The sequence below is a fragment of the Larus michahellis genome, chromosome 5, assembly GCF_964199755.1.
Source record: "Larus michahellis chromosome 5, bLarMic1.1, whole genome shotgun sequence".
In the NCBI taxonomy this organism is placed as follows: Eukaryota; Metazoa; Chordata; class Aves; order Charadriiformes; family Laridae; genus Larus; species Larus michahellis.
The window spans coordinates 65,807,597-65,828,069 of NC_133900.1; the positions used below are offsets into that span (position 1 = coordinate 65,807,597).

Genomic DNA, 20,473 nt, shown 5'->3' on the forward strand with positions numbered 1-20,473 from the left:
TTAGGCAGATTAATAGGCACCTGAACAGACAAATAGCAGTACTACATCTTCTTCACACCCTTTTGACAAACTTTCGAGATTGCAAAATATTTTTGGAAAATTATTATTGGAAAAAAGATTACTGAATGATCAGGCGGATGGCAGTTTTTCAGGCTGGAACAAACCATTCCCCCGCACTCACATGAGCACATTAGTAACTTGTACTTACATGCTGATGGGACATTTTTTAGAATGTGATAAGTGTGAAATAGCCCGTAGTTTTATCAGTCTTGGTTGCTGCCCACTCCTGCTAAAAAAAGGTTGATTGTGATCATTAAGCTGCAGGTAGGCAGTGCCTCTGGACTGTAAAATAGGAATGTTAGTGCGCGGTGATGAAAGCAAACTTTGCTCAACACCTGTCTATATATATTGCAGGTTTCAGTGGCTGCCCAGTTGATCCGTTTGCTCTGTTGTCTGGGAAGAAAGAAGGGGTAAGTAAGAACAACTAAGACCATGTTTTCTTTTCTTCTTTCTTTTTGAACTTGCTTAGATCATAAAGCCAGAGCTTTGCTTTCGCAGCTCAGGGAAGAGCAGCAGAGAGCTAATGTGGGGAGCTGGAGTGGCGTGTGAAGTGTCACCCACTTGTCAGTGTTTTCACCTTGTGCTCTTGCAGCTGTGTTTATATTTTAAGGAAAGGATCAAAAAATCATAGCTCTAAAACCAAACCGGGCTACATTTTGTCTGCAAATAACTAGATTTATTTTTATGGAATATGATAAAGGAAAAAAGCATTGTATTCATACCTGTCAGAAGGAAAAACACCCAGAAATAAATGCCTATAGCTTAAGAAAGTGTTGTTTTAGCTACTATTGGGATTGAAAAGAAGGGAGGTTTTAAGGCACGGTAATCAGTGGTATTGGATACTGGAAAATGTCTGGGATACGATTAATGAAACATTGGAAGGAAATACCGTCAGTTGGTGTGTTAGCATAGATAGTGTGTGAAGTCTGTGTGCTGCACTATGGCCGTGTCAGCCTGTTCGCGATGGAAACATTTTCTTATGCTAATTCGGTTTGATACACACCGGTAAGAGGAATACATTAGTCTAATGCAGTTAGCTCAACTAATGTGGCAGTAGCCAGAAATCAGCTGGTTTCTCAGTAACTTTTATTAGCAGCTCTTCCATTCGGTCAGTAAGTCTTTTAAATGTCATTATTTTTTCCTCTCTCAATTCTTTACTGCGTGTTTTGTGTTCGGGAGGCGGTAGGTCTGTCGTATTTCCTTCTTGGTGGGATTATTATTTTTTGGTTGGTGTAGTTTTATTCTAGAAAAGTAATTGTTTTATTTAAATACCTAGGAGGCATTTCAAGTAGTTCACTGCTGTTTCCTGGCTCTGACTCCTCAGTGGCAGTGTCTGGCAAAATTAATATTTGGGATTCATTTTCTCTCTGCACTTGCTTAGAAATTAGTTCTCTTTACTAGTTTGTTTTAAGTGTGGTTGTTTGTTTGTTTTTGTTGTTTTTTTTTTAGTTTTGGCTACGTGTTAGATTCAAGCTTGTGAGCAATAAGTCTCAGGGATCTGTAGGAATAAACAGTGAGCACAATGCTCTTTTTTTTTTTTTTTTTTTTTTTGAGATTTCACATATCTATTTTTTCCTTTACTGCTGCATTAGCCCGAAAGTTTACAGCCTGGCTAAGCCTGCTAACTTACTCCAAGAAAAAGCCCCACGGCAGCGGCCGGTGCCCGAGCAGAGGCTGGGTCCTGGCTGGTGGTTATTTGTCACTGCCGGCTCGGCTGCACCCGGGGCCTCGTGGCTGCCATGGAACAGGTTCTGGGGCAAAAATTGTCAGCTGATGTAAAGCTGCCGAACGGATTCGTGCTGGCTGAGGATCTTTCCTTTCCTCTCTCTAGATAATGTGCTTCTATATCGGAAATGATAAATTTTGAGGGGGGGAAACCCTGATATTTCTTCAAACTGTCTATAAGAAGGGCTGCTATGTAGCTTGGCATTTACTCCTATGAAGTATGTGTGGTAAAGATTACTAAGTCGTACAGTTGAATATCAGATTAGGTGATAAATCCCTTAACATAAGAAAAGCGTAGCACAGCGGTGAATGACAAGAAAGTGATGTGTATTTGCAGAAAAGCTGGGAGAGAAGGAGAGCAAGCGAGAGCGGGGAAAACCTGGCTGAACCCAAAACTTGACTTGGAGCTGCTGAAGCAAGCTGTAGGCACATGTATGGTTGCTTTGGTGGTTGTTGCAGTTATTACCAGTTGGTTTTGAAAACACTGCTATTTTCTCCGGTACTTTAATTTCATCTTGGTTTGACTGGCTCTGCTCCCCTGGAGGTGAGATTTCTTTAGGGTTTACTGCTCAGTAGCTCTTATTTCAGGCACAACGTGGCCTTTCAGTGTGCTGTCACGGGTGGAGAGGTACAAACAATGCCGTCCAGGCATGTGCAAGTGGTAGCTCATATTCTCCGTGTTAAGTCCAGCAAAATAAAAAGATTTACAACTGTTTCTGATTCAAAACTGAAGAGCACCAAGAGTCCAGCCCTGCAGCCGAGGCAATGCTGTTACAGGCCAATGAGTCACTGAGGAACGCAATACAGAGCAACTGCATGACACCTAGTGTTGCTCAAATAATTCCCCAGAGACTTTAACTCTCTGAAATGCTGCAGTCAGAGAGTGAACGTGGCTCTAAAAACCATGGGAACCCACTTTGGCTTCGACTTTCTCTCACGTTTTATTTCAGAATTTGAACGCCAGCATTTCCATCTATCTGCCTCTTAGGAGCAGGAGGTTTCAGTTTCTTTTGGAGTTAGAAAGGGTGTCAGACGTAGTTAGCATTTTCCGAAGGCGAGGAAAGGCTATACTTACACTGAAAGGAGCACACACGGTGGTGTGAGAGGATTTGCCGCGAGGTTCACCGAAACGGAGTGGATTACAATTTGCGCAGGCATTAGTTTTCAGACCTTTGCAATATGCATAGCATAGTTTGACCTGCCACTTTCAGGAGGAAATTAGCTCCCATTTCAGTGCAGCTCTGACCAGGTGTATATCCAAAGCGCCAGTGCTTCTCCAGACGGGAGCTCCACCACTAACGCCCCGGGTGCAGGCATCCCGGCCGAGGCCCAGCCAGCTGAGGTGGGACGTGGACGCGTGGTGCTGAGACACCCAGGCTGGCACGGGGATGGGCAGAGCTCATCACTCCGGGCATCTCATCCAGCAATTGTGGCTATCTGTCCTGCCTTCGGACCTGGACCGGTGCGTCCAGCTGAACATAGCTCCTTGTTGCGGTGTGCGCCGTCATCGGCCCATCCTCTGCCCGTTCTCTAACATGTTCCTTCGCAATGTAGTTGTGCCTTTGGTGTTCAAAAGTAAACCGCCATTAGGGTTTTCATTGTCATTTATATCTTGCGTCAAATGGTGTCGGTCTTTTTTACTGTGCCTGACGTCAGCCTTTCCAGAGGCACGTATGAGCCGCCAGGGAAGGATGCAGTTAGCTTTGTCACCCCACCCCAGATCTTCTTCTGAGTATTTTCTCAAGATGTTCATGTCTGTATTTGGGCCAAGGAAGAATACTTTGAAGGGAAAACTGTAGAATGTAGATTGTCCTTGTAGCACAGCGATTAATTAAGAGTGAGTAGCTGTGGCCAGGACTCTAATGAACAGAGTATCAGGTGGCTGTAAACTATCTTCCCAGCTGTTCCTCTTAACAAGAGTCGCGATCTGGAGAAAGCTGACAGCTTTGGTAGTGCTTCAAGGATCTAGATGGTTCTGCTTTCATCAGCCCTTGATACCAATCACACAGAATGGGCTGTTCTAGTAATACCTCTGCAAACCCAAACGCACAAGGGAAACGCTGTAAAGACCTCCAGTATTCAAGTCTACCTTCCCAAATCAGAGGCTGACTAGGGCTCATATGAATAATTTTATACACATACCTATAAAAAAAACTTCCTCCACAGAGGTGGTCAACTCTCATTCTGTGGTATTTAATCACATAAAGCAAAAACAATAATAATATGTGACGTACCTGTGGGATCCTGAGCACCTCAGGAACACGGGAGATGCTTATTATGAAAAAATGCCCTGCTGAATTCTCAAATGGGGAGAGTCTGTTTAGGAGACATAGAGGCTGTTTTTCTGCTGAAGTTTTCAAGCTCCAGTTTCTCCGGTGAACACCATCTCGGTTTCCATAGAGTAATCTTGCAGACTGAATCCTTCATTTCCATGCTGGACGTAACAGAAGAGCTGTAAAAGTACTGATGGCGTTTCTAGGGCTGGTGGTGTCCGGCATATTCTGTGTCTCTCCATGGTGGGAATACGTTTTCGATGCAACTTCACATCCAAATTTCCAACGCATTTTCACGATTGCGTTTCACTTAAGAAGCACTTGTGCTAAGTAGTTGCTTTTTTTTAGAGCTCTTTAAATGCTGAACATGTATAAATGAAACTCGTTTAACAAGACGGAGGTGTTCTGGCATGGGTGGGGCCTGGAGGTTGCTCTGGCCTGGGTGAAAATATGAGAATTTGCTCCAAGCAAATGGAAACCTTTGTTGAAACAAGCAAGAGTGATTTTCTTCCATCTGTTCTGAGATCTTTCTTTGTGTATCTTGGGAGCTACTCTGGATCTTACGCCCCAGATAAAGAATGTGTAAAAGCATAGTTTTTGCTGATAGGATTGTAAAATAATTTTTCCTGCTAATGTGGAAGGGGAGATACTCTTTTCTTTTTGGGGTGCCGGAAAAAAATACCCTCCTCTGTCACAGTAAGACATGAGCGATTTTGTCCGTGACATTTCCTTCCCAGCTAAAGGAGGAGGATGTGTGGCTTATTGACATGGGCAGGGACAAAACATTTTCAACATCAGCAACATAAAGGATTATGATAAAATAAGTGATTAATTACACTCCCTTAGAGTGGCTGCTAAATGCAGGTGAACCTTGTTTACGGGAGCATGATACCAGCTCCGACACTGACTTTTGGAGGCTGGGTGCAGGCGCCCTATTTATGAGGACCATTGAAGGCAAATTTGCTCACCGGTGCTTCAGCCCCATGGGTGCCAGATGTGGTGGCCGTGGGGCAGCTTTGACCACAGCACTGACCGACTCCTGTGATGGAGAGGGTGGAAGAGACAGACCTGAAGGTGAAGCTTTTCTGGGTAGGGTTCACTTCTCCCATCCTTTGCACTGAGTTTTTTTGCAATGAACCTGGAAAGGTAGAAAATATTCTCATATAATGCCTCGGGTCCCCATGGTCACCTTCCTCCTCTTTCATGCCCCTCCCTCTGGCTTCTGATAGTGGTGAAGTAAATAAGTAGGACTCTTCCAGGTTTTTGTTCAAGGAACAACTACATCCTCCTCTAGTGCCTGGGCTAGGTCTGTCACATGTATTTGTACCTGTGCCAGCAGGATTTGGCCACGTGCGGTCTTATTTATTTAAGTTATTATTTGTTAATATTACAGCGCATGTCAAATGTGCTCAAACGGGGTCAGGAAGGAAGAGGTTCAGAGAGAGAGCCTATGTGCGATGGGTGAGCCTGACCTTGCTGCCACCAACTCAGCTTCACTAGCAGCATCAGCTGTGAGTTACAGGGAACTATAGACCTGCAAATGGCCACTGCTCTCTAGTTACGCTCTTGTCCAGTCATTCAGCAAGTATTGGTCTGGAGCTTGGAACTCTGGGGTCTTCCTCCATCGTGTCCAGGGTCACGTTCTTCTCCATGCTTCCATGGGAATGAACCAGTAAAGGCAACATGTGTTTGGCACACATGACGCAAACTACGCAATGCTTTAGGGAAGAACTTTCTTTGCTGAGGTCTGTATATTGAATTACCAGCTTGGTGAAGGCAGTCAGTTAAATCCAGAAGGTGGAAGAAAGTAAAACAGTCCTCTGACTTTTTGCTGAAAGGAGATAAAATGAATTAAAGAAAAGAAATGCCTAAGGTTTGGAAAGCAGAGGAATCTTTGCTTTCATGACAGTTAAAAGTGAACAAAAATACAGCTGTGAGATGTAAATATTTTTTTTTAGTTGTGTAAATTGCACAAATAAATAAACTGTCTGATTTAAAAAACAATTGAGAAACTAATTTCACAAATAAAAGAATAATTCATAAAGATTACTAAAAAGCTGCGTTCAAGGACAAACTGCTTCCATTCCATTTCCATCTCTTTTGCTCTTAAAATTAACCATATTTCTTACATACACTGTTGTAAGTTGAATATTTTGACTGCACGCGTATTTTAATCATCACTACTTTGTTGTTCACAGATCATGGCTCCCTGGCCTGAGGTGGAAAAGCCTGAAACCAATAACTATATTGGGGACTCTTCCAAACAAAACCAGAACATGTCTGGGAAAGAAGGAGAAAATCACAAAGGTAATGTGTGAGTTACAGAGATATATAAGTTTTGGGGGTCCTTGGAGAAGGTGGAAAGTAATTAAACCATATTTTTTTTTAATATTCTATTTCATCAGGCAACGTGGCTTCCCTTGGAAATAAAGGGGAAATTCAACCGGCATTTTCCACAATAGCCTTGATAGATGAGACAAGGCCAGAAGAAGAGGACCCATGGGCTCTGCCGGAACTGCAGGACACTGGGGTCAAGTGGTCAGGTAGCCATTTCTCAGTAAATAAGTTACCTGCGTTTATTTTTTCCATCCTTCTGCTCTCTTTGTCTTGGTTATTTTTCTGAAATTATATTTGCTGCAGAATTGAATTTAAGATTTGAGGAGTTTTCAGATGCAGGATGTACACTCTGTCTCACCTTCTCCAACAGTGAATGGGGATATTATATTTAGTCAGTTAAGAAGAATCTGGAAATCATGCTGCTTACCCTCCTCATCACACAAAGGGACACATGGAAAACAATCCAAAACTAATATCATTTTATATCCAGGCTCCTATTGGTCTTTCTTTCCTAAGTAGCACAACTGTGTAAAACTGAGGGTCAATCTCAGACTTCATAAGGCTTTTGTCATATACCAAAAGCTTTTATATGGTAAAACTAGGCACTAGTTTTACTACCTGCTTCTGCAGTTAAAATTTGATTAAGAAGAACATTCTTTTGGGTTTAATCACACACTGGGATCACAACACTCTCTTTGACTTTGTAGCCTCTTGTAGCTTGTGGGCTAGACTGTTTCAGAGAGAACACCAGATACATCAAGCAAGTCTTTTATGCATAATGTATTTGTTTTGCAGAACTGGATAGAAAAGGAAAAATCATTCGTGTACTCTACGGGATAGGGAAGTTTATTATGCTCCTTGGATTACTCTACATGTTCGTGTGTTCTCTGGATGTATTGAGCTCTGCTTTTCAACTGGTAGGAGGTATGAAAATGTCTAAAATGTCAAGAATAAACTATGAATGAGGCAGTAAACTAAATCTGAGTGACTAAATTACAAGCATCACTCTTCACAAACATTCACCATAGATTTATGTGTTGAGATATAGATTCAGAAGGAAGTAGCTTTAATTGCAGACTGACCTTCATTTCTTTGAAAGGGCCTTTGTTTCTCAGATTCCAAAGAGCTGTTGATGTAGGGATTATTGGCCCCAATTTCTTAGTAGGTTCCTGTTACTGTAGTGACAGTTTACACGAATACATCTATGCATAAATCTGTCCCATGTGAAAGACATTTCAACAGGTGAAATATGAAAATTGTGCTCTTGACCAAAGCATCCAGCACTGAAATGTCCCTCAAATCCTTCAAAGATGAAAACTGTTGAAATGTATTTTTTACATTTACCTATCTCCAGGGGTTGAATTCTGCTGATGGATTCAGAAATGGTTATCAGAGAAATATGAGAGCTTTTGTGGAAGTATTTTGGATTTTTGGCAACACAGAAAGCTACAGGAACAGAATTACTCAGGATTATTAAAATAGTTTTCCTTGATGCAGTAACCAAAAATATCAAGGCAGTAATGGCATTTAAATCTATACATACATGGTGTTTGTGTCCTACAGTCTTTCCTCTGATGGCTGTGGTTTTATACGGTTCTCTGCAGAGCTCAGTAGAACTTGTTCAGGCAGTGAAATGAGAGAATACAAAAGTATTCTCTGATAGCAGAAAAGAGTTCAGGACCTGAATTTGGATCCCTGGGCTACATCACCTTGTACATTTTTTGGCTGGCAAGCATGGCTATATATGTATCAATTAAATGGTTGAATGATCTTTAATTAAACGCTCTGATAATTCCTATGGACTTTACCTTGCACTGCCCTCACTCTGAGAATATGTTTTTTGTAGGTAAAGCAGCAGGGGACATTTTTCAAGATGATTCAGTGCTGTCTAATCCTGTTGCGGGACTGGTGATTGGAGTTCTGGTGACTGTTATGGTCCAGAGCTCCAGCACTTCTTCATCCATTGTGGTCAGCATGGTGTCCTCCACACGTAAGTCTGCTTACAGTATCTTCCTAGAGATCACTCATAAATCTCGGTCTGGGGTGCAAACATTCCCACCTGTGTTGAAGTTGTAGAAGCTTTGAGTGTAAGAGTAGAGACTGCAGGAAAAGATTTTCCCAGCTGTTGCCCTGATAGAAAATAAAATTTTTAAATTAATAATAGTAATAATAATAATAGTAGTAGTAGTAATAGTAAACCCATAACTGCAATGAAAATTGTTGGAAGCCTTGGCATCGAATGCATTAATTTTGGAAGTATCTGCCTACTTTTCTCATGTTAGACAGTTACGGAACTCTGTTTCTATGGCACCATTTCAAAATCCTGCAGTAAGTAGGAAAACGCCTGGGAAATGAGAGACTTTATCTTACTCTGGCCCTCCAACATGTGGTGAAAAGGGATAGCCATGGGCTGCAGTTTCAGTGGGAGTCATGGGACTATGGGGGCACCATGTTCCCAGGGGGCTTGATTAAAGCAAATGTATCTGGATTGGAGCACCTAATCCCAGCAACACCGAGGGAAGCCAGGGTCCCAGTGACATTAATAGGTGTTAATTTTCCTTGGAGCAAAGAGGTTGCCAACCGTCTGATTTTTTTCATTCAGTTCTTCCTTTTCTGCTTTCTAGTGCTGACTGTTCGATCAGCTATTCCTATCATAATGGGGGCAAACATTGGCACCTCAGTTACAAACACGATTGTGGCACTCATGCAAGCCGGGGACAGGAATGAATTTAGAAGGTATCGTACTTAAACACTAGATCTGAAAAGCAGCTTTTCTTCCTTCTTTGGAGGTTTTCTTCTATATTCCCTATCACTACTCCAGCCATTCAACCTTTCTATTGACCAAAATTTTAATGTCTAGTTTGGAAAGTCACAAACATGGCCATGGCCAAGCTATGTTGCTGTTTAGATATATGGCTTAATATACTTGAAGAAAAGCATATTGGGTCCCTTTAAAAGTTTTGTGGCTTTGTAAGAATCCACCATTTTTAACTGCATCTTGCACAAGGATAAATTTTCAACTGCTCCCACTATACCACCCACCTTTGGTTATCTCTTAATTATGGGGGGACTATACAAGAAGTTAATATGATGGTATTTTGATCTACTCTCCTTAAAAGAGACTTCGAAGTTGAAGGTTTTTAAGTCTACAAAAAGAAAGAGCTGGTAAGTGTAGAGAAGCGAAGTGTTCTGACTGTCAAATGTACACAGTGACAACTTTTAGACTGCCACTTGACATTATTGCCAAGAGAGCTCGTGGCTTACTGGAGATGGGCAGTTAACTTGGGAAGGATAGGACATTTTGGTACCTTGTCATTTATGGCATACCAGACATATGAAATACACCCAACCCAAGCATATTTCTCCAAGATTTACTGTCCTAAATCTTTGGTTGTGCTGTTCTATGTCACTTAAATTCCAGTGCCAAAGTAGCCTAGTAGTATCTGGTCAGGAAAAGAATTTAAATAATAATGAGAAAGAAGTTGATTTTTAACATTCATTAACATCATTAACAATCACTTCAGTCTGTAAACGGAAGGTGGTAGCACTGTCAGTTTTGTTTGCCTGCTTTGAATGTTCCCCTTGATTTCCCCTCAAGCAGTTTGTCAGTGGGAACATAAATTACAGGATGAGCATTTCAAGGAAGTTTTCCTCCACATTTTCTTCCTTCACAATGTTTAGTTTAGGAGCTATATTTTAAAAGAAATGCAGGCAGATTGCAGAGAATTAAGAGGACCACAAGCAGCTACTAGCAAGGTGGGAAAGAGTGCCTCTGAGGGAAGAGCTGCGGTTCCTCAGGCTGTGGAGGAGAAGCCGGAAGGCAGCTGTACGCCACTGGCTTGCAAGAACACGTGGGAGGGCTGCAAAGAGCCACCTTCCCCCATGAGTCAGGGAAAACAAGTCCCAGAGGCAACACCTGGCTGAGGACTAAAAATGTACCAAACGTCGGGGAGAAGCAAACCAAAGCATAGGCTGTACAGCCGTTTCTTCAGACAAGTACTCTTGGCAGCCTCGTGTTAAGGATGACTTTTGCCTTTTCTTGTTTGTCTTGTTTCACTCACCTGGCTGGCTTTTTCACTCAGTCAACAGTGTGGAGGCTACTTAGCACTCCGTAGGAAAGCAGACATCTCCTGTGACCCCAGAAATGAAATGATTCCCATCTTGAAATGGGCTTCATCCCCACCTCTATGATTTCATATTTAATTGACGTTGTGCAAATGTTGTGTAATTAAAAGCAGCTCTGTTTTTAATTTTCTTCTTGCAGGGCCTTTGCTGGGGCAACAATCCATGATTTCTTTAACTGGCTCGCTGTGTTTGTGCTGTTGCCCATTGAAGTTATTTCTGGCTATCTTTACCATCTCACCAATGTTATAGTTGAGTCCTTTCATCTTGAAAGTGGTGAGGATGCCCCTGAGCTACTAAAAGTTATCACAGACCCCTTTACAAAGCTCATCATTGAGGTAAGCTCTTGCTCTCTTCAAGGAAGCCACTTGCTTCATTCACAGATGATCAAAATGCTTTGAATATGGGGGGGTACTCACACTCACTTCTCTCTGTCCTCAGGGTAAAGTTCATTAGTAGATAGAGTCTTGTTTTTATTCACATTTCATAAAGCCTCAGCTCCATATTTCCTGTTTCCATTTCCCCCACATAACGCCTTAACTATGATAGACCTAGCTAGGAGGACTGGGAAGGCAGGTGAGGGCAAATACAGCCACGTGGGATAGATGGGATGGCAGCCTGCTGCCTCGACACCGGCACGGCGGATAGAACTAGCTGAGACAACCTAGCGCACCCAGCAGCTCTGCGTGGGACCCGAGGAGGTGACACTGAAATTATGGGAAACTCGCAGACATCCATAGGGGCAGCTGGAGGCCAGAGGGGATGCACACAGCTCCGAAAATGACAGTAAATGCATTTAGGCAATTGTGTCAGTGCAGTTGTTTAAACAGAAAAAGGTGAGAGGAGGCGGTGGATGATTTGGGGAGAATGAGACACAGTGTTTGTGCATGTAGGGTTGTTTTTTTTTCTGGGAGTAAGCCCCCTCCCACTTGTTGGGCAGCAGCTCCAGCGTTAGAGATGGTCATGCAGGTTTTACGTGGTTGAGCTTCCAAAGGGAGTTATTTGAGTAAAGCTGGGCAGAAGTGTGTGATGCAAGTTGGAATAATTTTTTTTTTCCTCTCTCTCTTTTTTATTTTTTTTTCAAGCTTGATAAATCAGTAATAAATGCAATTGCTACAAACGATGAATCAGCAAAAAACAAAAGCCTGGTAAAGATTTGGTGTGTAACTGAAACCAACGTGGTGAGTATTATGATAAATTCATTGTCAGGCTTCTCAGGAAATATATTACTCACCTGTAGCTGACAATCTTTATCACAGGATTATGAAATTAGATTTTTAAATGAGGGTGTTCTTTTCAGCGGAAAAAGAATGAAAACAATTTAATGTAGTTTTTCTCCGCTTAAAGCAAGGATGTCATACCAGTGGTGGGCTTGACCTGGTTGCTTTCGGTACCATGCAGGCCCTTGCTTATCAGAACTGGTGGTTTGGAGCCATGCCTTTCACATCCAAATGCCTTTAAACTCTGACACTCCTACCAACTCCCTGAAAGTGGAAAAAATCTGCAATATAGGCCAAAGAAAATACCTTTTTGCCTACTATTTATCTATTGATCTAACCAGCTTTAGTCTTCTGTGTGTTAGTGTGGTCTGGTGGCAGCTGGCTTTTTGCAGCTTTCTTGGAAAACTGCCCTTGGAGAAAGCCTCTGTGGGGCCAAATCCCATTGTTCTTTACCCAAGCAACACTGCAGCTGGAAGGAATCTGTTGCCCAAATCGATGCCAATGAGTATTTTGGTAGACTGTGGAGCTGAGTGTCTGGTTTGTGTTGTTCAGCTAGCTAACAATTTGAGCATTAAATATCCCTTGGATCTCTAATGAGACTATTCTACTTGTTAGTACATATATTAGGCAATTCCTGAAGTCCTGAGGCAGAATATACTTAAGGGCACATAGCGGAGGTTAAAATTAAGTGCTTGGGTTTTTAGAGGAGCCCACCTCCTGTGGAGTAACGGCCTGGATGGCCAATGAAACGCTAGCCAGGGAGATAGCGCCAGGAGCAGAGCTGTGCTGGTGTGAAGCTCCGCTCAGGTTACGCTGCTGAGGAGCTGGGTGTTCCGTCTCAGGGGAGGCGTGATGATATCCCATCTCAGGGGAGGCGAGATGCTTGGCAGCTGTACTGCCTCCAGGCCCCCGGGTCTGAGCCCCCGAGTCCTACAGCCCCCCCCCAACTCTTAGAAGGCAAGCAACTACACGGAAAGTGTAGGCTGAGAGTTACATTTCCATCCACACATTTTTTACCATGTTTGTCTATATTTTGGCTGTGTAACTGCTGCCCAAGCATATAGTCAAATTGCAAAAACACTCGAAACCCCTACAAGCTTGACTTGAACTTGGTAGGGGAAGAGGAAGGTCTTTTAAATGGTTTACATTCCTAGTGGGTGAAACTCATTTCTGGCAAAAATGATTAAACAGACTTATGGCAGGGATAAACACACACAGACCCCATACGTTTAAAGCGAAATGTAGGGATAAACATTTTGATGTAATGCAGCTGCTTTGAAACTTGGATGTCTGAAAAAAATTCTGGAAGGTGAGACACAACATTGTGTTGTGTTTGTGAGGGCTGCTGTGTTGGGGGCAGGCTGGAGACCAGGCGCTCCCTGAAGATGGGGGGGGACACTGGATCCAGCCCGGCTTTGCCCCTCTGCGTCAGCTGGAGGGGGAATGCCAAGGCGGGAGTCTGCAGGCAGTGCCCAGCAAGAAAATATGACCTCTTTCCCCTTTTCTGCAAAAGAGAATCACTCAGTCGCGTCTTAAAGATACCTCCTGTTCAGCGGTGTGGTTCAGAGTCCATTTGGCTGCTAGCCGCTGTTGTGGGGAGGTACAATTCAGTCAGCAAACTGTTCCTTAATCTGCGTGAGGACTTATGGACCTGGTGTCAGAATGCAATACATCTGGGCTAAGAGCTCTTATAAACAAGGTTTTATTGCAGTATAAACAGAAACCCAGGTTCAGCTCAGTAATACTAATGCTAGTGAATCACTAATCGTAGTGATGGTAATTAGCTCTTAGATAACATTTGAGCTTTAGAAAGGAAAGTAGTAGCAGCACCTGTGTTTCTACAGGTAGGAAAAAGGAGGCACAAAAAGGCAGCGTGAGCACCTTGTGCTCACCCAGAAACAGGGTCTGCACGAGCAGCGTACTATTCTGAATCACGGGCCCGTGCAGTGCTCACCAGACCACTAATTGCAGTTAAGGTGACAGTAAAGAGGTCTGTCTTTGACCCAAGGAAGCTGTGGCACTAGCCGGAAAAGGGATGCCACTGTCCCCCAGCTGCAGCCGGCCACGAACCTCTTTCCACAAACATCAGTAGTGAAGGTTCTTACCTGCTGATGACTTGGTGCCATGGTTATTACAATGAAGAAGGCTTGGGGGATATTTTAATCTTTAAATGTTTTGTTGATTGACTTGAGTAGCAGCACAACCATTTATTTTAGGAATGAAAGAAATCTTGCCTTGTCGTTAATGTGGTGCCAGGCTTTAGTTGATGAATGCTTGGTTGCAGTAAAACCCTGGAACTTTGCATGAGCGCTTATTGAAGGATTGTAGGTGACTGAAGTATCTGCTTTGTCTGGCAATCTTTAGACACTGCAGAATGTCACAATTCCACCTTCAGAAAACTGCACATCTCCTGACCTTTGCTGGACTGAAGGAAATCTGACATGGACCCTCAAGAATGTAACTGAAACAAATTATATCAGTAAATGTAAGTAGTAGGACTATTTCTCCTTTGGTAGTACCTTTACAAATGTCTATAGCTTTCTAATGGTGTTAACAGACCACCTCAGAGTTGTATCAAGAGGCACTCTCCTGTGTATGGACCCAAGGTACTACTGCGGGGGCAGTCAGAGCAGCCCGAGCTCTGTTCTAGCCACACAGCTGGAGTTACCAGCATCATCATGATATCTGGCTGCAGATGGATCTCTTTCCATGCTCCCCCATATCAGCAGGCGAGGTCTTCAGTATCATGTCACCCTCCCCGTTCAGGTGACTTGGAGCTACAGTTACTTTGCTGTCATGGCTGCTTGGGTATCTCCGTCCCTATGCATGCCCTTCAGGACTTTCAGCAGTCCTTCTCAGGCACGCAGCCACCTCTGGGAAGAGCCGACCCACCATCCAGCTCCTGCCTGCCCCGCAGGGGTGCCCGATGTGTATTTTATAAGGGTGTCCATACAAGAGGCCCCACTTGCCCCCCTCAGACACGGCTTTTGTGAAGCAAGGGAGGTGGCATTTTCACTCTTTGCATCACCCCCTCAAGCTGTGTGTGCTTTGGTCCCCTTTCCTTAGGGGCGGGTATGAAAACCAGAGCTGGGATTGGGATCAGAAGCAAAAATGTAGCTAGGCCAATTCATTTTCTTTTTCTTTTTTTTCAGGCCAGCATCTCTTTGCAAACTCAGACCTGCCTGATCTTGGCATCGGTCTCATCCTTCTGGCTTTGTCCCTGCTTGTTCTGTGCTCCTGTTTGGTCATGATCGTTAAGCTATTAAACTCTGTGCTTAAAGGACAAGTGGCGACTGTTATCAAGAAGACAATCAACACTGGTAATTACCTGCTTTTCCTGAAGATTATTTTCAGGAATGACAAGGACACCGAGCACGTTTATTGATATCTCCTGTTCTGGCAGATATTATAGAACAGTTTAAAGAAAACTGTATTAAACCAAAATCACCCCGGCCCCAACATTTTTCCTCCTCAGCATATTATTTTCTTTCTGTTAAAAAAACTATTAGCGAGCAGCTTGCTTGTGAACTGCAGCAGGTTAACAGCGACAGAGACCAAAGTCCAGGCTCTGTTTCTTGATGTATAATCATTAGCTGTTAGAAATGTGATGTTCCCATCCTGAAAAGATAGCGCTGAAGTGCTGAGGCTGTGATTGCCGGCTCTGGCACAGGGCCTGCATGTTTCTTCTAAAGTAAGTTGGAAAAATAGTTTGTAGTGATTAATGATCTAATTCCCTTTGCTTGCCCTGTTCCGCTCCTTAACCCTCTCTTCAGTAAGATAAGGCAACCCCGAGTAGCGGTGCTTTTTGTCTTTCCTGTGTTCTCCGGCTGTTTTTTTTCAGCCTGGATCCATTGTGTGCAAATGTGGGGTTTTTTTTCTTTGTTTTCTTTGTGTTGTTTTTTTTTTTTTTTTCACTTGTCTACTTTTTCTCCCTTGAATGGAGAGGTTACAACCTGTGGCAGGGAAAAGCAGTCCTGGCACGTGTCTGTTCGTGGTTGAAGAGAGGGCTCACAGAAACGGGGAAGGAAACAAAGTGGTTCCCATGCTGTCCTCTCTTCTCCTGGGCAAACAACACTGCCTGAATCAAAAATGTCCAGCGAACAGGGTAGACGAGAGTAGTAGAACTGACTCTGGCCCGAAATCGTCATATAAGAAACAATATGCAAACAATATATCTACAATTGAAATGTTTAATAGTCTTTTCACTGCTGTGTTACTGTTACACAGACCATTTCGTTATCCTAAAGACAATGTTCTCCCTCTGGTTTCTTTTAGATTTCCCATTTCCTTTTACTTGGCTAGCTGGATACTTGGCTATGCTTGCAGGGGCTGGTATGACCTTCGTGGTCCAAAGTAGTTCTGTTTTCACATCTGCTATTACACCCCTTGTTGGTAAGTTGTCAATACAGTATTCTTTACCCCCGTGTTTTATCTTCTCCATCGTTCTGAAACCACTCAATCCTGTTTCTTTTCTCCTAGGCATTGGCGTTATAAGCATTGAGCGCTCTTATCCCCTTACCTTAGGAGCTAACATTGGCACAACCACAACAGCTATACTTGCGGCTTTAGCGAGTCCAGGGAGTACGTTAAAATATTCATTACAGGTCAGTATAAACCAATGACACCTCGACTTTGTTTAGAAGTTGCAACTTTTTTGAAGAAAAACCTGACAAAATTGGCTCTGATGCAAATATGCCACGGATGTCGCGCCTGATTTTGTGTGTGCCGTTAATGACAGCTCATTCATTTCAACTACTAGAGCAAAAAGCTTGTATCGAACATTCCCAGAATGTCAACATATAGTACAATCTTGCTTTCATAAATTAGGCTTGATCTGACTGAATTAATTCCAAACTGAGACAGGGTGGAGCGTGGGACCTCTGCAGCTTGGAATACAGAGCCCACATCTCTGACCACCCTCTTAGGCAGTCCGCTATGAGGGTTACTCATTTCTGTAGGTTCCCTCCTCTGGACCCTAAGTCAGTCTGTGCGGAGTACAGGGACTCCTGTAACCTAAGTGAAGGCTGTACAACCCGTCAGATGGCATGCTGTCTACCTACCTGAGGTTGCAGTGGGCATTGTGGCACCCATTTCTCTCATTGTAAAGCTAATCTAAGTGGGTTTTATTGAATTCCTTGTTGCCTCAGACTATTTGAAAAGTAGGCAGCCTGGCTTGGGCTCCCGTTTACCACCCAGTAAAGAACATTCCAGGCAGAAGATAACATTTGAATGAACCCTCTACATCAAAGAGTGAAAAGATAATGAAGTTTTCTTTGTGAATAGGATGAATGTTTTTTACTAGCCACAATAAATTAAGAAAATTACAGAAAGTCATTTTATTGTCCTCAGGCAAGATAGAACAGATGTAATCATGAGAAGATAATATCTTGACCATGCTCAGATTTCGTGATAGCTTGCTGGTTTTATACCGTACCTTAAAAATAAACCCCTGTGCTTTCATGTTTACTTTGGATTGATAACAGTTATAGAATGAAAATAAGATAAGGTGAGGAGGGAATGTACTTTTTTGTTCAGTATATGTTTACTCTGTCTAAGCGACTTTTGAAACCTTTAGCAGGTAGGTGTCTCTTCACGTTTATCTTTCTTTTAAAAACAATTTTTAAGTGTGTGAATTGAATTATTATAAAAGATCTGGGCAAAGTCACATTCCAGGAATCTCCTCAGTGCCCTATGAATGTTTAGCAAACTTTTGGAAAATCCAAGTTTGTACCATTAGCCATTTCTCAATAGCCTGTATGCAATATCTAATTTACACTTCCCATCTCTTAATTGAAAACTTATGCATGCAGAACCCAATAATGAACGATTCTAGTGTAGTTCTCATGCCTTGCTAACAACAGGACCATTTCCTGATAGCTGCTTGGTTTGTCAGCTTTACTTCTGATGGACTGCATTTGTTGTTGAACGCTACATCTTAAGATTTCTCCATCTCTGGGGAGGTGCGTCGTCCCTTCTAGGTTTGCCTTGTGTCCAAATGCTGTCCCCTCTTTGTAGGCAGTGACCTTTACAATGTCTGAGGTATTACCAAGTCCTTGCTTCATGCTAGGAAAGGCTTTGCAGTGAAATAGCATGAAAGACAAGAAAAAACAGTGGGAAGAAAGGGAAGGGAAACTACGGAGCCTTAGTACCACTGGAAGTTATTGTCACGTGGGTAGGTGCATTTAAAGGTATTTTAGTTAATGAACGTCTCAAATGTCTTTGCTTTCAGATTGCCTTGTGCCACTTTTTCTTCAATATCTCTGGGATTCTTCTGTTTTACCCGCTACCTTTTACCCGGCTGCCAATCCGCATGAGCAAGACCTTGGGAAACATAACAGCCAAGTACAGATGGTTTGCTATATTTTATCTTCTCGTCTGCTTCTTTCTTTTGCCTTTGTTTGTATTTGGTCTGTCACTGGCAGGCTGGCCAGTCCTTTTGGGTGTTTGCCTTCCCCTGTTTGCTCTTTTTATTGCTGTGATTGTAATTAATATTATGCAGTCGAAGCGACCACATTCACTGCCTGAGAAGCTCCAAAATTGGGATTTCCTACCCATCTGGTTGCACTCCCTAGAGCCCTGGGACAATATCATTATGTCTTCGCTCGCCTTTTGTGGGAAACACTGCTGCGGCTTCTGCAAGTGCTGCAAAGTCAATGCAGAACAGGAGGATGCCAAAGACAAGCAGCTAAAAACTATGGAGGTTTATGAAAACACCATTGCGATGGCTGACGAAGAAAGAGGTGGAAGAAGGGCACCATCTGTAGCTTGTGTTGAAAAAACAGGCACAAACAACACGGCCTTATAGTAGCGGATCAACCCCCATTAGCAGAGATACAGCATAGGACAGTCAGGCTCTTGAAAACCACCTTGGGCAATGCACTGAGGACAGAGGGAACATTTTGTTAGGTTCCTGCAGCCAGTGATATATCACCCATCGAGGAATGGAGTCAAACACGCTTGACAGAGTCCCTAGAAAATCTATCAATCAGTTGAAAAGCTAATGACAGCTTTGCTTACAGAGGATGTACTATGCGGTATCTTCATCCAATGCTATCAGTAGCAAACAAAAGAAATCCTGATGTAGTCCCACGAAGAGGGGGATGAAAAGAGTGATGATCAATTCAAACTTAATTAAAAAGCAAACAAACAATGCATCTGTAGAACAGCCTTTCTGACCTACCGGCTTATTCAGCGGAAGTTACTTTATAATACTTAAAAAGCTCTGGAAATGGAAAAAAATGTGTAAAAAAAAAAAAAGAATCCTAATGTTTTCGTTGGCCTGTTTCCAGTGGTCAAAGTGGAAAATAGTAGTTTTCCCAATACAGACAAAATCTATTATATGTATGTGAAGGAAACTGAAATGCTGGGACATCCTTCAGAAGCTCTGGGAGTCCTGCTCTGGCATAAGGGTATGTATAAGCCCATTTTGAGCCCTCTTTGTCTCCTTTAACACCGGGGACGGGAGTTATAATCTTTTATTATATCAAGATAAAGGCCGTAAAAGTAACTGCTGATCCCGCTACCCGATGAAGGTTAAACTCCGTGTTTGGAGACACTGAGTAGCTACCAAAGGGCTTGATGGACCCAGGATGTGGTTGTGCGGCCATTCCTCTCTCTAGATGGTCCTCCCCAGTTCTGTTCACCATGTAACCCTGCAATCAGAAGAGTGGCGCAGGAGGGAGGACAAGTGGTAAGTGCAGGGGGGGAGGCAGCTGCCCAAGCCTGGGCTGATGCCAGGAGATCTGTGTCTCCGTTTGGCTGAGCCACAAAATGACCTTTCCGAATAGTGGTGGAGACTGGCTTCAGAGCAACAAAAGAGGGAAACTGGAGAACAGCTTATGGCTAGCGTGGGACATATAGCAACGTTTAGTGGAGGGACAGGAGTGTTCACTCTGCACCATCACTTTGTGCTCTGAACCACCCTCCTTGGAAATAATGTGAATTTTACTGGCACTTGTATGTAGCAATCCAAATCCCAAATAAAATCCGTAGGTAGTGTAGTCACGACCATGTGTAGACAATCCACAGGTAGTGTAGCACTTGGTGGGAAGCTGCTTGTGCTCAAATCTTACCATTATTGATGTTTTAGTAAATGTTCGTGAGGCTGCTCTGAGTCATGGGCTGGAAAAAGTCATGATTTCAATGTCAGAAAAAGAGCATTTCAAAGATATGCTGATTACTTCTGCTGGCCTTCAATAGCTTAGATATCAGTGAGTATGGCATAATATCTGAAATCCAACCACTAACGTTAAAAAAATAATTAGGTGTCTGAGTGTAGGCCAAGCGTCAGTTAAAGCAAGTTTACATGGCTGAGTTGTAGGCTAAATTTGTAATGGAAATGCTGAGAAGACCCTTAGTTTAACATAGCCACTCAGCGCTGCTAGAGTACAGTGACTTATCAACAGTTGTTGGGTTTCTGCAGAGCTCTGGAATCCAGTAGGTTGAATTTGGCTATCAGGTAAATACATACATTTTAAAAGTGAAAATTGTTTTAATTTACTTTTTTAAACAGACATTTCAACGGGCAAACTATGTTGCTGAAAATGTGTTTGCAAATTGCATTCCTACTGAGATTCCAACTGTTTCTGTAGTTGGGAGCCAGTGACAAAGTAGTTAGAATCAGAGTGAATTTCCAAAAACTTTCCAAAAACAAATTTCCAAAAGTTTTGGTGTAATTCTGCTCTTTTGTGGTTTAGTAGCAGAGAACAGGGTTATGCCAAACTATTATTTTAAAAA

The 20,473-nt window shown here is 42.9% G+C and overlaps 1 protein-coding gene across 2 annotated transcripts; it reads left to right on the top strand.

Moving 5' to 3' along the window:
* Positions 1 to 257: 257 nt before the first annotated feature.
* On the top strand, positions 258 to 18,542 carry SLC34A2 (solute carrier family 34 member 2). 2 transcript variants are annotated; one of them, XM_074587737.1, is made up of 14 exons: positions 258 to 324; positions 415 to 470; positions 6,257 to 6,365; positions 6,464 to 6,601; positions 7,191 to 7,319; positions 8,242 to 8,385; positions 9,020 to 9,131; positions 10,660 to 10,855; positions 11,603 to 11,698; positions 14,102 to 14,222; positions 14,890 to 15,057; positions 16,013 to 16,129; positions 16,217 to 16,341; positions 17,967 to 18,542. In XM_074587737.1, the coding sequence occupies exons 3-14, from the start codon at positions 6,260 to 6,262 to the stop codon at positions 18,540 to 18,542; spliced, it is 2,028 nt and encodes a 675-aa protein (XP_074443838.1). In that variant the 5' UTR covers positions 258 to 324; positions 415 to 470; positions 6,257 to 6,259. The 2 variants fall into 2 exon arrangements, with proteins under 2 accessions (XP_074443838.1, XP_074443837.1); XM_074587736.1 differs by lacking the exon at positions 258 to 324 and having other exon boundaries at positions 356 to 470.
* The last annotated feature ends 1,931 nt before the right edge of the window (positions 18,543 to 20,473 follow it).

Bases quoted from the DNA above. Each gene is read 5' to 3' on its own strand.
- SLC34A2 (XM_074587736.1), top strand. From the start codon at position 372: ATGAAAGCAAACTTTGCTCAACACCTGTCTATATATATTGCAGGTTTC. The intron at 10,856-11,602 runs GTAAGCTCTTGC...TTTTTTTTCAAG, and splicing joins TTACAAAGCTCATCATTGAG to CTTGATAAATCAGTAATAAA. The intron at 11,699-14,101 runs GTGAGTATTATG...GGCAATCTTTAG, and splicing joins GTGTAACTGAAACCAACGTG to ACACTGCAGAATGTCACAAT.